This window comes from Colletotrichum tamarilloi (genome assembly GCF_030869305.1).
Source record: "Colletotrichum tamarilloi strain Tom-12 chromosome Unknown Scaffold_36.1, whole genome shotgun sequence".
Taxonomy (NCBI): Eukaryota; Fungi; Ascomycota; class Sordariomycetes; order Glomerellales; family Glomerellaceae; genus Colletotrichum; species Colletotrichum tamarilloi.
The window spans coordinates 306706-321964 of NW_026849419.1; the positions used below are offsets into that span (position 1 = coordinate 306706).

Genomic DNA, 15259 nt, shown 5'->3' on the forward strand with positions numbered 1-15259 from the left:
ATGTGGATATTCTTTTGGGGAAAAGAAGAGGAGCAAGGCAAGGCAGGCAAGGTACGAATAGACAAGCAGCAGGATGGATGGATGGATGGGCTCCAGACCAGATGCAAGGTCGCCGTACTACGGCGCCGCCAGATCGGAGAAGCGAGGGCAGGGGATAGACACACACATACACTAACATACACACCACAGAGAGTGCGAGTGAGCTGCAAGTGGAATTGTGTACAAGCTGGGTAAGGATGATCTGGGAACAAGATGGGAGGGGCGGATTTTTTTGGTTTACCCCTGAATAACTACCCAAGCAAAGTAGCGAGCTTCGGGTAAAGAGAGAGAATGGGCAGGTACTGCGACGAGGATACTCGGAAGCGGAACCCGAGTGGTTTCGAGAATGCGATGGCCTGGCTCTGGCAGATTTGCGCGAATGGGGCAGAGAGACGAAAAGATGAAGGATGTGGGATGAGTGGGAGAGGTATACGGAGAAGCGGTACGAGTAGGTGAAGAAAGAGTAGGGGTGTAGAGTGTAGATGAAGTACTCGAAAGAGTAACAAGAGGGTTCTTCTCCTTCGACTTAGACTGCGGTCCTGGTTCCTACTGCGGGTTCTTCCCAAGCTTGGTTTGGAGACGCGACAGGAAGGCCAAAAGGCAGAAAGAGACGATGGATGGTGCAATGAGATGACAAGGGAGTATGAAGGACGGAGGAGAGATGGCGATCGGAGCGAGGGTGCAGCAGGAATATGGGCAGCCGAGGGGATTGGGCGAGTGAGGGTACAAGAGAGGAACAGGGTAGCTATTTGAACATTGGAGCAGGGTAGGATCCAAAGTGGGTAATTATGATGGGGAGTGATATGTCTGGGAATCGGGGAGGATGGGATGGGCAGCAAAGGAAGAGGCAGGGGACGAGACAGGAGGCGTCCGTCTTGGTACGAGAGCTGTTTTCTTTTCCTCTCTCTCACTCGCGCAGAGTGAGTATGAGAGAGAGAAATCCTCTTCACTCTACCGTCTCACACCTCGCACTTGCTGCTCCCGCTCTCACTTGTGAGGCAGCAGCAATGTGAAGAGAAGAGAGAATAGAGGATCCAGGACCAGACAGACAGGCAGGCGTACACACGATCAGCCAGCCAGCCCGCAGCAGCCCAACCGGGGGTGAAAGCAAAAATGGGAACGCAATAGCCAGAGCCAGACCAAAAGCAGACGATACAGGAAAGCAGAGTGTCAGGGGGGCGCAGACGCGGTGGAGCTTGATACGGCACCGGTGCGGCTTCTTGTTCGGGGTAGAGAGAAAGTGCAATGTAAGGTAATACAAGGGGGGGCAATATAATGGCACGGTACCTCGAGACCTTGGACCCGATGCGAGGTTACGGCACGACGAGAGTCGAGATATCGACGGAGATGGCGATGTCGACGGCAATGCCCTTGTAAGCGCGCTACCAAAGCCGTGGGGCAAATTGGAGGCGAGACGACGAGGGCATACCATAGTATGCGCGTGTACACACACCTCTAGCCAGGCCCAGGGTCGGGAGGATATATCCGTGTATATCTCGACGTCAGAGAAGAGATGTGTGTAGGTAGGTGTATGTAATAGGGAATGCGGTTGAAGTAAAGACAGAGCCAGAACATACTCAACAAATGATATGCGCCACCCAAGCAACGACGTGCGAAAGTGTGTGAGAGGCAAGGTGAAGAAGCAGGAGGCAGAATACAATAAAGCAAGAAAGCAGGCAATAGCAGCAGCAATAGACAGCAAATGCAAAACAGAGCAATAAAAAATTGTCAGGGTTTTGAACGTACGTGCGCGCGCGTGTGAATTCGCCTTCGGGTCTTTGCTACTCGGTAACTTGTGCAGGAAAGGACAAGAGGCAAAGTCGTTTACTAGTAACGGCGGCGGCGTCGTCGGCGGCGGGAGGTAGAGAGGTAGGTAGAGAGAAAGAAGAGAGAGAGATAAAAGTGCACCAATGAGTGAAATCTTTTCGGTTTGGGCGTACGCAAGTAGTAGTCCCATACAAGAGAGAGCAAGACTGAGAGAGAGAGAGAGAGAGCTTCTCGATGCTTTTCTTGCTGCGACTTGCAGAGAGGTCCCAGAGCAAGAGCAGAAGCTGCGCGTGGGAGGACGGACAGGGGATAATAACGACCGGGGAGGGCGTGGGTGTTGGGAGGAGAAGGCAGGATTGGCGGTGGTGGTGGTGGGCATGGACGAGGGCAAGGAAGATGAGGAAAGGACGCAGAAGACGTGAAGATGGGACAAGAGGGGCTGGTGTCGTTGTGAGAGAGAGAAAAAAAGGCAAGGTAGGGGCGTGAGGGTATCATGGTGAGCCTTACTTTGCGACTGCCTCCTCTCTCTCTGTCTCCAAGTTCCAACGTGCGTGGAAAAGAGCCGGGAGAGAGGAGAGAGAGTCAGAGACAAGGTGAAGGCGAGGTGTACATGACCTTACGCAGTCAGGTAGGTAGGTACTGGGTAGTGTTGGAGAGGAAGGAAAGGGGGCGTGTGCGCAGTACGGCAGACAGGCGGGATTTGCTCTGGGTGTGTGGTGTTGGTGTTGGTGTGTGAAGGTGTGGTACGTACTGGGAAAAGAATAAGAAGGGGAAAAAAAAGAAAAGAGGAATAAAAAGGTGCAGGTGGGGTGTAGGTGGAGTGGAAATAGATAGAGGGGCGTGCGAGTGCTGAATAGGGTGTATGGGACAGCGCATGGAAGAAACGTGACAGGGGTCTCTTGCATTGTAGATTAAATGGCCAATGGCGGCACGCGCTTGCAGGGCCGGGCAGGGTCAACTACCCAATCAGGCATCTCTCATCCGGGGCTAGCCAGCAGACCAGCATACTACCGGGATGCCGCCGCGGGCCCTCAATCTTGCTTTCTCTCTCTCTCACTCTCTCTCAAGTCTCTATTTTTCTCGTGTGTACCGCAGTACTTTCTCTCTCTCTCTCTTGTGTGATGATTTTTCACTCATCTCTCATCTCTTTCTCAAAGGACCATAGTCTCTCATCCACTAGGGCGACAGACCGCAACTGTGAAAAACACGACTCCAGAAGCATGGCGTCTGCAACTTTGCTTGCCTGGCCCCCCTGGTCGTACCTTTTTTCCAGCCACCGACCCCCAAAAAAGAGGCTTCCCACTTTCAATTCCCGGGTTCCCTCCTCACCCTGTCCTCACCCCCGGTCCTGGCAACATCTTGCACTTGTTTGGCGCAAGGCGGTGTGGGAACCCATGAGGCGGAGACAGTCTGTGTGTGAGAGAAAGAGAGACGAGGGAAGAGAAGTAGGTAAGTAAGTACTCTCTGTAACGGCCCTGGGAAAATGTGCCTGCGGAGACCCGGCTTGTGTGGGAGCCCTGGCACAGTCACTCCCGCGCTGTCGTTGGCATGTTCCCCCCGCGTTTGCTGCTTGACCGTTCCTGGCCTCCTGGTCCGGCTTCGAATGCCTGCTGCTGCTAATGCGCTGCTGGCATCTAGAATGGAGTGAGGTGGTGGGCATATGGGCATGGCACTCGCACTGGCACTTGAGACCTTGCCGCTGGCCCATGTATCACCCACGTCCCAGGCACAACCAGGAACCCGGAGCTCTGCTTGCCCAGCACTGCGGGAGCGCCGTACTCAGTACTCGCTGCAACAGGCGCCTGACAAGCCTGCCCCGAGGTCATCGATACGTTCGTTTCGTCCCCCAAAACCAGCTCAGAGAAGATGACGGGGGACGCGTTCTGGCTGTCTTCACCCTCGTCGTTCAACGTTGGTTTGGACTCTCCACAACTAGCGGCAGCACAAGTCACCCTCGCCGCCCTTGCCCCCTGGTGGGAATAATGGCAAACGATTGTACTGTGGTCTGCAGGCCTTTTGCCCATCTTCTCCTCCTTGCCGGCGCGCGGGTCGAAACAAGAACAACCGGCGATGACAGACGTTGCCTCTCTTGCCAATCATCCACCAGATTCCCGATTTCCGCCCCCTATCAATGCGCAATCGATGGGGGAGAGTGAACTCAGAACTCGCGCAGATGTTCCCTCCAACAGCAGCCGATTCCGAATCATTCTGGCAAACGAACAGAGTGATGAATGCATCGGCTAGGTCAGCACCGACCCCCCATTGCCCCCCCCCCTCCCAATTGCTCAGCCACCCGTCATTGGGGAAAGCTGATGGCAGCCCCCACCAAGAACGTGTGTCGCAGAGCAAAAGAGAGAGAGGGAGATAGAGGATGAGTGCACCCCACCCGGACGCCTCCAGATCTCCACAATCGTCACCTCATCTTCATCTTGCTTTTGCCAGGGAAAGGCCCGTCAGAGCAGTACACCACTACGAATACCTCGACTCGAGTGTGGTTGCCGTACATCCACAGACAGAGCTCATCACCTAGAATGAGCTCTTCCTTCAGCCGATTTCTTTCGGCTAGCTTGTGGAATCTCTTTTCTTTTTCTCCTCGCTCTGACGTGTACATTATGACAAGAAGGAGCTCGTGACACTCCCGTCTTCAAAGTCCACGTGAGTGGGTAGGTAGGTAGTCGGGAAAACGGGCCCAAGGAAGAGGACAGTAACGAGGGGGAGGCGCACAAAGTACACGCTTTCTTTCGCGCGTCCCATAGCGTAGCTCAACCTCACTAAGGCTTAAAAAGCTGAAAGGTCGGTACCCGTTGTGCTCGAGACAACACTAGGCATCTAGACAGGCCCGGGAAGCCGTTGGCCGCCGTTTTGCCCTGCGTGGTGTCCCTCATTTCCAACGAACCAGCCACCTCTTGGCTTGGTGCCTGCGCCATCGAGTCTCGCCTTGTCACCACCACCTCCATTCAGCGTGAGAGGGAAGACGACGAACAACATGAGGAAACATAGTGATACAGACAGACAACGCAAATCCAAAAGCCAGCAACAAGAGGAATGTCGCGATTGCTGCGGCTCGCAAGGGGTGCGCGCCAGAGAGGCAACAGGCTGCACCTCCGCGTGAGACCCCGGTCAACGGCGCGCGAAGACTCGACCGTACTCCGTAGAGGGCAGAACCACGAACGTGTCTCTGGGAGCTTTCCCAAGGTATCCAATGTTCACCCAGCCTCCCGGAGCTTGAACCAGGTTGGGTAGCACTCACCCTGCCCTGCCCTGCCCAACCCCGGCTGGTTTGGTCTGGCTGCCCACGCCTGTCCCCTCACCCTCTCTCCAACTTTCCTCTCCCCCAACTTCGACGAGCGAAAATGAAAATTCAAGATAAAATAAAATCAAAGTGGTGCAAAAGGGAATAGCGTCGTAGTACACTGGTCGGGAGGTCCCACTCATGCAAATGGAGCCTGCGACGGCCCCGGTCATTGGTGAAACAGGAGCCACCCTGCCAATCTCACAGACTTTTTGGATTCCTGACCTGGTCAAGCTTGCGACAGCGTTGCCATCTTCTGGAAGCCACGGGAATCCCAGGAAACTCATCTTGCCGACGCCAACTGTGCGCGTAGCTCAAACCCTATCCATGTTTGACCTCTTCTGCAACTCCCGCTTGAGAGCTTCAGTCGAGGTCCGTGGGGACCGCCTGTCACGACTCGCCGTCCAAGCATGTAGCCGAGTGACGAGTCTTCCGGCAGCTAGGGCCAGCAAGCGTTCAAGCTGAGGCAGACACCCTTATGCGCGACCAACGAACTTGAGTAATTGAAATGGGGACAAGGGGGAAAGCAAAGGAGAACGACTTCTTTCGGTAACATGACAACCAAACGGAAAGGTTTGTAGAATAATGGAAAAGGCGTGACTTACGTGATCAGGCTCCTGCTTGTAGCCACCCGAGGGCTGCCTGTTCTGCGCCATGGCTCTGACAGTCATGAGTTGATATTGATGTTTCTGTGCGTCTTGGTTAGCCATCTGTCATCTGTAGCTAATGAACCTTGAACCAGGCTCTTCCAGGCCTCCCTGGAATCAGAACAGACTCCAATTCATCCCAACGGGGATGTTCGATGTCCCTTACCAGCCAGGCTGGCATGAGGTGAGATCGCCGAGAGATGGCCCATCCTGATGCCCAACCTTCGCTGAATTCCCCGCACCTCTTGGTGCAAGGTTTTTCCATCAAGTCATCACGGCTGATGGACGCGTGGGCAAGGAAACAGGAATATCCGTGGCAAGAAAGGGAGGTTGGCCAGCGCTTTGCTGGCAAGAAATCGACTGGGAGATGCCTGTTGTTCGCGTACGTACTCACTTTTTTTTGTGCTTAGGTAGACTGGTCTAAATGTCGCGATCGCTGCGTTCCGTGTACTTCAGTTCGTTGCTGGTGCGGGCGTAAGTTGAGCAAAGATTGAACCCGTGATCTTGGGCAGGTGTGTCCGAGGTTGGCGACGTTGTGAAACAAAGATATCCCAGCTTGCTGCAAATCGACTCAAGTCAGCATCTTAAGTGTTTTGTTTTCCCAACTTTGATCGGAGCAAATTCATGCGACCGCGTCAAGAACACGCGACCGGGTCCCAAGAGGGCCCCAATAAAATGGTGACCCTCCCCCCCTGACGGCAATCACACAAGGAGAGAGGCCCAAGGGGGATGCGATGAGTCGTGCAGGCCATGTTCATGCGCAGACTGCAACATGGGACGTTACCGAAATTGAAACAAAGACGCGCTTGGGCGTAGTGTAAGCCCCATACGGATAGGCGCCGAACAGCAACGCCTTCAGATGATGCATCTCGAAATGCAATTTCGGAGCCCATCGGAAATACGACTATTCGTAAAGGCTGAACAAGATTCGATACGCGGCGGGGAGCACGGGAAGCAAAGAAAAGACGGAGATTAAAGACGAAAAATCACGAACCTTTTGGATGGAGAGTTGGACGTGTTAGAAACGCGTTGACGAGCAATGACGGGGGAGTGTCTGCGCCTGTATCTGGATAAGGCTGGCTGAACGAGGGTTACAAGTGGATTCTGATGGTTCTGCAGCGTCTGCTTATAGTGTGTGTGAGTGTGTGTGTGTGTGTGTGTGTGTGCGAGTATAAGTGTGCGTATGTGAGTGTCTGTGTGTGTGTGTGTGTAGTGTACACTTGTGCAGGGGAGGGCAACCCAGTAATGCACGGAATTTGAGGCTGGCGCTGCGTGGGTGTCCTGACCTGGAACGAATGCGGGAGAAGAAGGCTCTGACAGCGGGCTCCCGAGGAAGAAGTCGATGGTTCTTCTAGTCCTTCTGACGGTAGGTAGCGTATCCGTAGGAGGGCTTGATTAGTGTGTCTGCTTCCCTGCTCAAATGGAGCTATGCCTCAACGCTGGCTCGGTCTGTTTGGGTGGTGTGTGACGGGCTCCCAATTCTCCGGGGATGGACCAGGGAGCTGGTCGAACGTTGTTCGCCGGGGCCGTGCGAACGAAATCTGGGATGCGTATGCAGGCCTTGCTGTGTCCCGCTACTGGGGGACCTGACTTGTGCGTCGTTGTTCTACCTGTATTCTGAATTAGTTCATGCAGGCCAGCCTTGCAAAGGCCACAGGCGCTGGCAACGGCGTCTGTCCCTCTCGCAAGGGGAACCAAAACGTACAACTGTCAAGCAACTGGGGAACCTACTTGGAGTGTGCTTTTGTGAAATGCCTGGTCAGGGGTTTCTCGTGCTGAGGAGTGGCTCAAGCTGATTTATGACGCAACACGGACCCTGAAGAAATAGCGTAGGGTAGCTAAGACGCTTGTCAGGCACTGCGAGGAACGAACGGCTTGCTGGGTGTGACTGGGAGGCGTGTGGAAGGACGGGTAAAGCAAGGGAAAGCAGAGTCAAGAGGCAGACGGCGTCATGGAGAGAATGCCGGATATTTAGGCAGAGCCAGGGAGACTCGAGTGATTGGCAACGGGTCCTCAGAGGAATAAGAAAAAAGAGCAAAAAATAGGACCAGCGATAACGCCAATTCCCAAGTAGGTCGACGTCCCTTCAGTTGGCCACTCGGCACATTGATTAAGGAGAAGCTGGGGTGTGATGGGCTGCGTCCAGAGGACGACTATTGGATGATACCGCAGCCCCCCCAAGAGAAATGTGACGAAAGAATCCCGGCTAAATGAATCGGGTGGGCAGGTGTAAGGGGAGCCAGCGAGAAGAGAGGTGTGGACGGAACCGGTCCCCCGGTGGGAGGGTACGCAATACCTAACGAGACAGGCCAAAGGAGCGAAATGCTGAAGAATATCGACGTGATGTGCAGAGCCTAGACCGAAGTTCATCCTCACCGCTCCAACAGCGGGAAATACACCCTGACGGACACCCACAGTATGAATACGGGTGGGTGGAAAGAGTACGGAGGTCCATCGATATCTATGTACATAGGATCCGAGATGCCTGTCAGCCAGCCAAGAAGAGCCAGGGTGGGAGTTGGCAGGCGCCCCGTGGACAGGCGGTGGCTCACTTACCATGAGTCTATGAGAATAAGCTTCTTCGGCATCCATAGCTGAAGTGGCGATGTCAGTATTAGTTTGCGACCTTGCTAAGGTAGCCTAAGGTGGCTTCAACGTCGAAGCCGTCCGGGGGAATGGCTGCGCTTCTGAGCCAGATCTAGAAGCCTGAAATACCCTGCTCCTTACGAGGAAAGGGACGGTATGACCAAGGTAAGCAAAGTACTACCTCAAGGTAGTTTGGTGGACCGTTGCCTGTCAAAAAACACCGGTCACGGTTAGCATTGAACGACCCTTGCCCACACACGAAAATGCCTAGTCGACCCGAACGTCTCACCCTGGGCTTTTGGGGTTGGGGGTTGAGCGGGAGGCAAGGGGGTCAGAAACGGTGCCAACCTCAAAGAACCACGAGGTTGCTCGGACTTCTCGTACTATTGCTTGATGTGCTGCCTTGGAGTGTGCGCAGGAAAACGTTGCTGAATCGCGACACGACGACTATTCCATAGAACGCACAGTTTGGATCTAAGTAACGGCGGCTCCGAGAGACAGTATTCTCAAGCCGTTTCGGTTCTGGTCGAGTTGGAACGTAAGTAGCTTCCAAAGACCAATAGAGCGACTGGCTTGAAATGCTCCTTCGGTGACTGTCCAGAATGCTTGGTGTCACAGGGTCAAGTTCGATTATGCATCAAGTACGATGTAAAAAAGGCGCCGCTTTTTTCACGACTGATTGGATGCAATACGCGCTGTGTGCAATATTCTGCATCCATCTGCCGCGTTTGTGGCAATGTCTTGTCTGATCTTGTTGCTATATCTGCGAGGCGGCCCGGACTCTTGGGTTCTCAGGTCGCAGTCACACTGTACAGCCACAGAGGTGTGTAGTTGTATGCGCGGTCTCTCTTCCCCCCCTTGAGGGTCTATTCGCCATTACACTAGATAGCTGGGGACCTCCCTGGTTGCAGGCCGCGCAGACGTTGGACAGCTAGTGTTCGAGAATGTGACCGGCAAATTGGATGGGATGAATTGCTGTAGAATCTTGAGTTGGCGACACAAAGCGCGCAGGGATAATGGTGGGAGTCTTGGGTTTGATTTCTTGCCTGCTACACGATTGTCATAATCAACATCGTATTGACCTTCCCAAAATAAATTGCGAGAGGTGGACAGGTACAACGGGGATGTCCGCTGGATTTGGACAATTCCAGGAGGAGCAGTGTACAATACCTAGTGGCTGGAGGACTAGACGCAAGCTGAGGGGGGAGCATTGTTCCATGTTGGATGAATCGCGAAGTAGCGGAGGGGTGACATCGGTCAGAAAAGGCGCGATTTTGGCGTGCGCTCCTCCAGTCCGCTTCCTCGTTGACATGCCACATTTCGCTAGGGCCCGCCCACATCGATCTGCCAGCTCATATTGCGCAACATCAAAGACGGGCGGCTAGCGAAGCAGACGGAACGTCTCGAGAATATTGCGTGGGTGGCGTGAGATGGCTCATGACAAGCATCAGGGTAGACGAGTTCTAGAGAACGAGACTACTTAGATAGGTAACGGGGCCACGGTAGAATCTGAAGTGTGGGAGGGGACGCCATGGCGCCGTCTGGAGCTGTAACTTGGGAGAGAAACAGCACGACTCACACTAGGGAATGGTGTGTGGAGAAATCGAGTCGAGGTCACCTGGAGACCTAGCCTGGAGACCAACAAGCTATGTTTCAGTAGCAGAAGTGGCTCGTCGGGTCGTCCTTCTTTCCGTTTCGTCTCGACTCGTCTAGAAGGAGAGGAAGAAGAAGAGTGCAGGCCAAGTCAGTCCAGGGATATGTCTTGCTTGTTGTTGTGTGTTGTACTGGTATGAGAAGACAGATATGCGACGAGACTATGACGAGCTCGAACTGTCGGCCGGGGCGAACAAAGTTTAGACGGCGACTTGTTGGTGCTGCCATAGTGTTTGAGGATAGCCTCGCTAACAAGACGAGGAGACCGGATTCTCGCGATGCCGTCAAGGTGGTGAAGACAGCGTCGCAAGAGAACGGCTACCGCTGCCACGTGTTGACATGCGGGAGCAATAAACTGCTGGCGTCGGCGGTGGTGATGGCGATGAGGGCGATGATGGTGATGGTGATGCCGATGGTGAAAGTGATGATGATGATGACGATGGCGTCGTTGAGTTCGAGATTGACATTGAAGTTGGAGTGACGTTGGTCAGACTAATCGTTATAAGGTTGTCGTGCAGGGAAAGGGACGGGGGTCAGCGGGAAGACAGGGCAGGGAAGCAGAGGCGCGATGGTAAAGGCAGGCAACGGGAGACAAGGCAGGACGATGCATCTCACGAGCCAGGAGCCTGGAGGCGGAAGCTACCTACCCATTCAGTACCTTACAAGAGTAGGTAGGAAGTAGGGGATACTCTCCATAGGGCAACACCAGGCAACCTGGAAGGGAAAGAAGCGTGGGAAGGTACATCCATACCTTACCTCGCCTTCCTGTGTGTACGGAGTACTGGGCTACCTACGAGCTGCGGGCACACACGATCGTGGGTGGTTGCTCACCTCAAGGCTGCCAGGATTAAGAAGTCACGATGGAACTGGACCATGCCCCAAGCACGTGGAGATGCTGTTGCCAAGCGGGGGGTTGCGAACATGGACGCACAAGGTTGCCAGAGCTAAGGCTGCCAGGGTTGTCTTCGACCTCATATCTTTGAATTCATGTCATTGCTTCATACTGGCCGAAGCACCTACGTCTCATTCGCACTTTGTCGCATTTCAACGTTGCCATGGAGCATCCGGCCGTGTCTTCCGGTCTATGACGCAAAGTACTCAGCTCTGGTAGAGGCACAGCTAATGTTTGCGCCTGCACATCCAACTCCCTTTTCTTTTCGACAGGCTTGAGGCACGATGACGATTTTCCCATGTTCTGAGGGTGCAGCGCAAATGAATTTGTCAACGTTATGGTGTATCTTACAGTCACTTCTGTTTGCTCCATGCGTCCCTAGCCAAAGTGGCTGGTGTGGCGGTAACACTGCAATCGCAACTGGACATGTATCTCTTTTCCCCGAGATACCGCCAATAGAGGTCGCCAAAGCCGAGGGAGAGCCTTGCACCATGACATGATCATAATGTGTGAATGCGCACAGTTGCCTGAAGCACATTTGATTGCTGCGAATGTGATCCAATGTCCTCTTCCCTTTGAGCAGATATTCTGACCTGCCCATAACCATATCTGAGCCACTCTGCTGGTTCTCCATGCCCTGGCAGGCGCGCCAGTCGGGAACCCAGGCTGGCAAGCCAGGGCGGGGGCTTGTACAGTACATAGATGTTCACCGCGTTGACCGGGTCTGAACGGCACCATCCCACCATCCATCCCATGCCCGTTGGCCTGATTCTCAGGGTGTCAGGGTACCCGGCGGCAGCTATCCCATGGTCCTGGAGGAGAGAGACCCCAGCCGCAGTGAGGATAGCTTCTGCATTGCTTCGGGCTTGAATCCTAGCCAACCGGCCCGCCATGCTGTGCCGTGTCTAGGGAAGTTCCTAACACGAGCAAGCGCACTAGCTCATGTTGTCGGTATTCGCATGGAGCTACAGCCTATCCATACAGGCTACTCGATGCGAGCATAATGTCTCTTGGTAGTAAATTTGCTCCGAAATGGTGCAGATATCCCGTGCAAAGATTTGCTATCCGTATCCGTAGAGTCGAGTCTATGGGCATGGTAGGGGGGTGACGGGACGCGCCAAATGCCCCTTTAAGCCGGTTTGTGTTCTGGCCCACTTGGTGGTTCAAAGTCTTGGAGTATCCAGGCGCGCCAGGTACGGGAACGGATACAGGGACTGGGTTTGTCTGCAGGCCCAACGGTTCGTGAGCCGGTTCGAAAACTGACAGGAGATAGCGGGGCCAGCTAACATAGCGTGCTGCAACTTGGGAACGCCGCCCAAGACAATTACTTTTCGAACCTTGGCTTGCTTGAGTGCTTGGGTAGCAAACAACTCGTCTTTTTACTGCTGATCAATGAATCGAGTTCTGACTGATAGCAGCAGAGATGGCCCACTCGAGGACCAGAGCATGTTCTAAAGCGAAAAACTAGCGTCGCAATGCCGACGGAATTCGCCGCGCCGCGCAACTGGCTGCTAGTGTCATCCGGACAGCTTCTTGAAAACTCGATCCTCCAAGTAGGTCTACTAGAGAACGCCACTGCGAGATGCTGCTAGAATAAGTCTTTGCTAATAAAGATAGTCCAGCAAGTACGGCAAACCTAATTGCAGCTTCACAAAACCATAGGTACCAGCGAGAGGGCACCTCAGCACGCCCCGTGGCATATTGGGCACTTACCAAACTAGCGTTGGATGAAGGAAACCTGCTGCAAAGTCCTGGAGGCGGTGACGCTGGACCAATCAGCGTTGAGGCGAAGCCTTCTACCGACACGCGGCGGAAACCCAATAAGCGATCGGCCACGGCAGTATATGAATACGGGAGTGGGCGGCGCCAGTGACAGGCTGAGAAGTTTGGGGGCGGACTTCGAAATGTCCGTGAAAGCCATCGGGCCAGGAAGACGCACAGTCTCTGTCAGTGTTGCCAAGCGTTTCCGCTTCGATATTAGTGAAATTTGGTAGCCCAGTATTGGGTCGCTCATTCATATCGGCCACGCTCTCAATTGGGGCATAGCTAGGTTCGAGAAGCTGTGGGCGAGTCGTTGGGTGCGGGAAACGTTGCACTTCGGGTAAAGGTTCTTTCGTCACCCACGCATACGGGGTGCATCGTTGACTATTCTTCCTTCTCGGTCACGGCGAAATCAGTCTGGCTTCAGACGGTTCGACGCCAGGCCGACGTTTAAATTGGACGTACGTAATGCCGCCTGCGGCCTCCCAGTTTGATCAGTCGCTGATGCTGATGGGAGCTTGTGACCGATGTACGCATATTAATGTGCCAGGAACTCTGTTGCGGCGGCGGCGGCGGCGGCGGCGGTGTACGGGGTACATAGAAAGGCCGGAGATCGACTTTGTTCCAGCCACATTGCTTGAGCGCGTAACCGTCATCCCCTCGGTATCGGGGTTTTCTCTCTGTCTCGCACTAGGGTTGAAAAATGAGATGCCTCATGTGTCTGCCGTAGGCGAAGGCCTCCTGAAGAAACAGGGCTTCCTGGAAGTGGCTAGTGAATGAATGTCGATACTCCTCGAGGCGACAGAATGTGATGCCGGCAACAAAGACACATTGTCCCAACTTGGGATAGACTCTGCTGAGTTGCGTCGGGTCGGTCGCGATTGGTTTGGCTGTTTGTGCAAATTCCTCCATTTCCCTCCTGTGCCACCCATCAACGTCGAGGTACGTAGCTTCTCGTAACTGGTCTGTCTGCGTTTGATGGTTGCATCTGCATCAAGAGATGGGCAGTCAGTCCAGTGCACCTATTTTTGTGCCTCGAACGCTGGGATTTGAATCATCCTACCCAGCCCAAAGTCTGGCGTCCCGTTCTTCCTCAACAGCAGGGTCTATTTATAAGCTCCCGTATTGTGGTCTCTTCAGCACGGCGTCTGATACAATGCGAAAGAATGCGGAGGACAAAATCTCGTTTCTTGACATCAAAAATTGTGCAAATCTTTAGTTGGACGCTCTTCGTATCCCATATAACTTGTAGAAGATGGACCAAGAGTCCGATGGCAGTGAGTTGGAAGTTCGGACGGATGCCGCGCCGCGGAAGTCTCCCGGGTATTCCTCTATGGAAACCTGAATCCTGACGGGGCCCGAAGAGGGAGCGAAAGCGAAAGGGACGGGCGTCACCTCTGAAGACGATGGCGGAAGCCCAACGTCAAACACAATCGGAGCTGGGTCCTCGCCAGGCTCGACACGTTATTGGTGGTTTGTTGCAACCGAGCTCAATCTTGTGGCTCTGGCTAACCGTCTGCTTGCTTTTTCCCAACAGCGCCTCCAGCCCCCATATGCATGGCTGTTTTGGTTTCTCAATGCCAGAGGCGAGTTTGTCGACTCGTCCCAACCTCCATCGGGCTTCGTCGAATATAGTGTGATGTGACGATCGAAGTTTAGCGGAAAGGACGAACTGCGAAGACCAGATGCAGCAGGCAAGATACAGACGATGTGCGGGCTGGTGGAAATGGGTGGGGATGCGAATACTACCGAGTTACTCCGTAGTGTATGAGACTATGAGTAGGGTGCGCTCGTATGGAGGGTGCATATGCATGCAGACAACGTCCCTGCGTGCTCAATGTTTGTCAAAGATCCATCCAGTCAGGCCTTGACATTTGACTCAATGTCATCCGGTTGTCATGGAATGTATTCGACGGGAATCTTATGGCATGGCTGCAGCGCTGGCGTGCTTGATTTTTGGTACTTGAAGTTGGAAGTTGGGCGGTGGTGACAGGGTGAAAGACAAGGAGGCCCCATTGTGGCTGAGGACGAGGCTGGTGCGTTCCATGTTCGTATGGATGGAAGGCGCGCCTGTCAATCCATCTCGTCGCAAAATCGCGACTTCCTCTTCAGGTAGAAAGACCAGTTGCTATCTTCCTTCCAGATCCCATGTCCTGCCTAGAGAGGAAGGCAGGTGCGTCCTTTCCTTCTGAGGGTCAGGCAGGTAAGGTAAGGTATCTAAGCCTTAGATGATGCCTTAGGTTCGTAGCTTTCCTTCCATTCGTGACACTGCGTAATAGAGTAGCAACACCTCACTCAGATCCGGTCTCCCTACCTACACAGCACGCACTTGGAGGCGTTCAATGACGGGATACGCTTGACAGCCAACGCTTCTTACTGTGTAGATCCGAAAACACAGACAAAGACGGATATACCTACACAGTACACTGTCCTTCGACCCGGGGCTTTACACCTGGATGAACAGCCCTGCTCCCCCGGCTGTAGGTGTCTTGTATCCTCAACAGCTATGTCGCACAAGCAGTCTTCGACATCTCAACCCTATTGTGATTGTCGCTTTCGACATCAACATTGCCTGGTCATGTCGGAGAATTTGGCATCCCGCCTGGGACGACCCGTAGCGGT

The 15259-nt window shown here is 53.9% G+C and overlaps 7 protein-coding genes across 7 annotated transcripts; 4 read left to right on the plus strand and 3 right to left on the minus strand.

Moving 5' to 3' along the window:
* Positions 1-985: 985 nt before the first annotated feature.
* Positions 986-2185, minus strand: CTAM01_09358 (uncharacterized protein; the record flags this gene model as incomplete). The annotated part of the gene is made up of 1 exon (XM_060525377.1): positions 986-2185. The coding sequence occupies one exon, from the start codon at positions 2183-2185 to the stop codon at positions 986-988; it is 1200 nt and encodes a 399-aa protein (XP_060380082.1).
* On the plus strand, positions 1315-2228 carry CTAM01_09359 (uncharacterized protein; the record flags this gene model as incomplete). The annotated part of the gene is made up of 3 exons (XM_060525378.1): positions 1315-1412; positions 1841-1900; positions 2066-2228. The coding sequence occupies 3 exons, from the start codon at positions 1315-1317 to the stop codon at positions 2226-2228; spliced, it is 321 nt and encodes a 106-aa protein (XP_060380083.1).
* Positions 2229-3512: 1284 nt separating this feature from the next.
* CTAM01_09360 (uncharacterized protein) lies at positions 3513-3962 on the plus strand (the record flags this gene model as incomplete). The annotated part of the gene is made up of 1 exon (XM_060525379.1): positions 3513-3962. One exon carries the CDS (start codon positions 3513-3515, stop codon positions 3960-3962), a length of 450 nt encoding a protein of 149 aa, XP_060380084.1.
* An 889-nt stretch (positions 3963-4851) lies between these two features.
* CTAM01_09361 (uncharacterized protein) lies at positions 4852-5049 on the plus strand (the record flags this gene model as incomplete). The annotated part of the gene is made up of 1 exon (XM_060525380.1): positions 4852-5049. The coding sequence occupies one exon, from the start codon at positions 4852-4854 to the stop codon at positions 5047-5049; it is 198 nt and encodes a 65-aa protein (XP_060380085.1).
* A 2709-nt stretch (positions 5050-7758) lies between these two features.
* Positions 7759-8115, minus strand: CTAM01_09362 (uncharacterized protein; the record flags this gene model as incomplete). The annotated part of the gene is made up of 1 exon (XM_060525381.1): positions 7759-8115. The coding sequence occupies one exon, from the start codon at positions 8113-8115 to the stop codon at positions 7759-7761; it is 357 nt and encodes a 118-aa protein (XP_060380086.1).
* A 3261-nt stretch (positions 8116-11376) lies between these two features.
* Positions 11377-11769, minus strand: CTAM01_09363 (uncharacterized protein; the record flags this gene model as incomplete). The annotated part of the gene is made up of 1 exon (XM_060525382.1): positions 11377-11769. The coding sequence occupies one exon, from the start codon at positions 11767-11769 to the stop codon at positions 11377-11379; it is 393 nt and encodes a 130-aa protein (XP_060380087.1).
* A 2123-nt stretch (positions 11770-13892) lies between these two features.
* On the plus strand, positions 13893-15255 carry CTAM01_09364 (uncharacterized protein; the record flags this gene model as incomplete). The annotated part of the gene is made up of 4 exons (XM_060525383.1): positions 13893-13914; positions 14002-14278; positions 14781-14810; positions 15060-15255. 4 exons carry the CDS (start codon positions 13893-13895, stop codon positions 15253-15255), a joined length of 525 nt encoding a protein of 174 aa, XP_060380088.1.
* Positions 15256-15259: the final 4 nt, after the last annotated feature.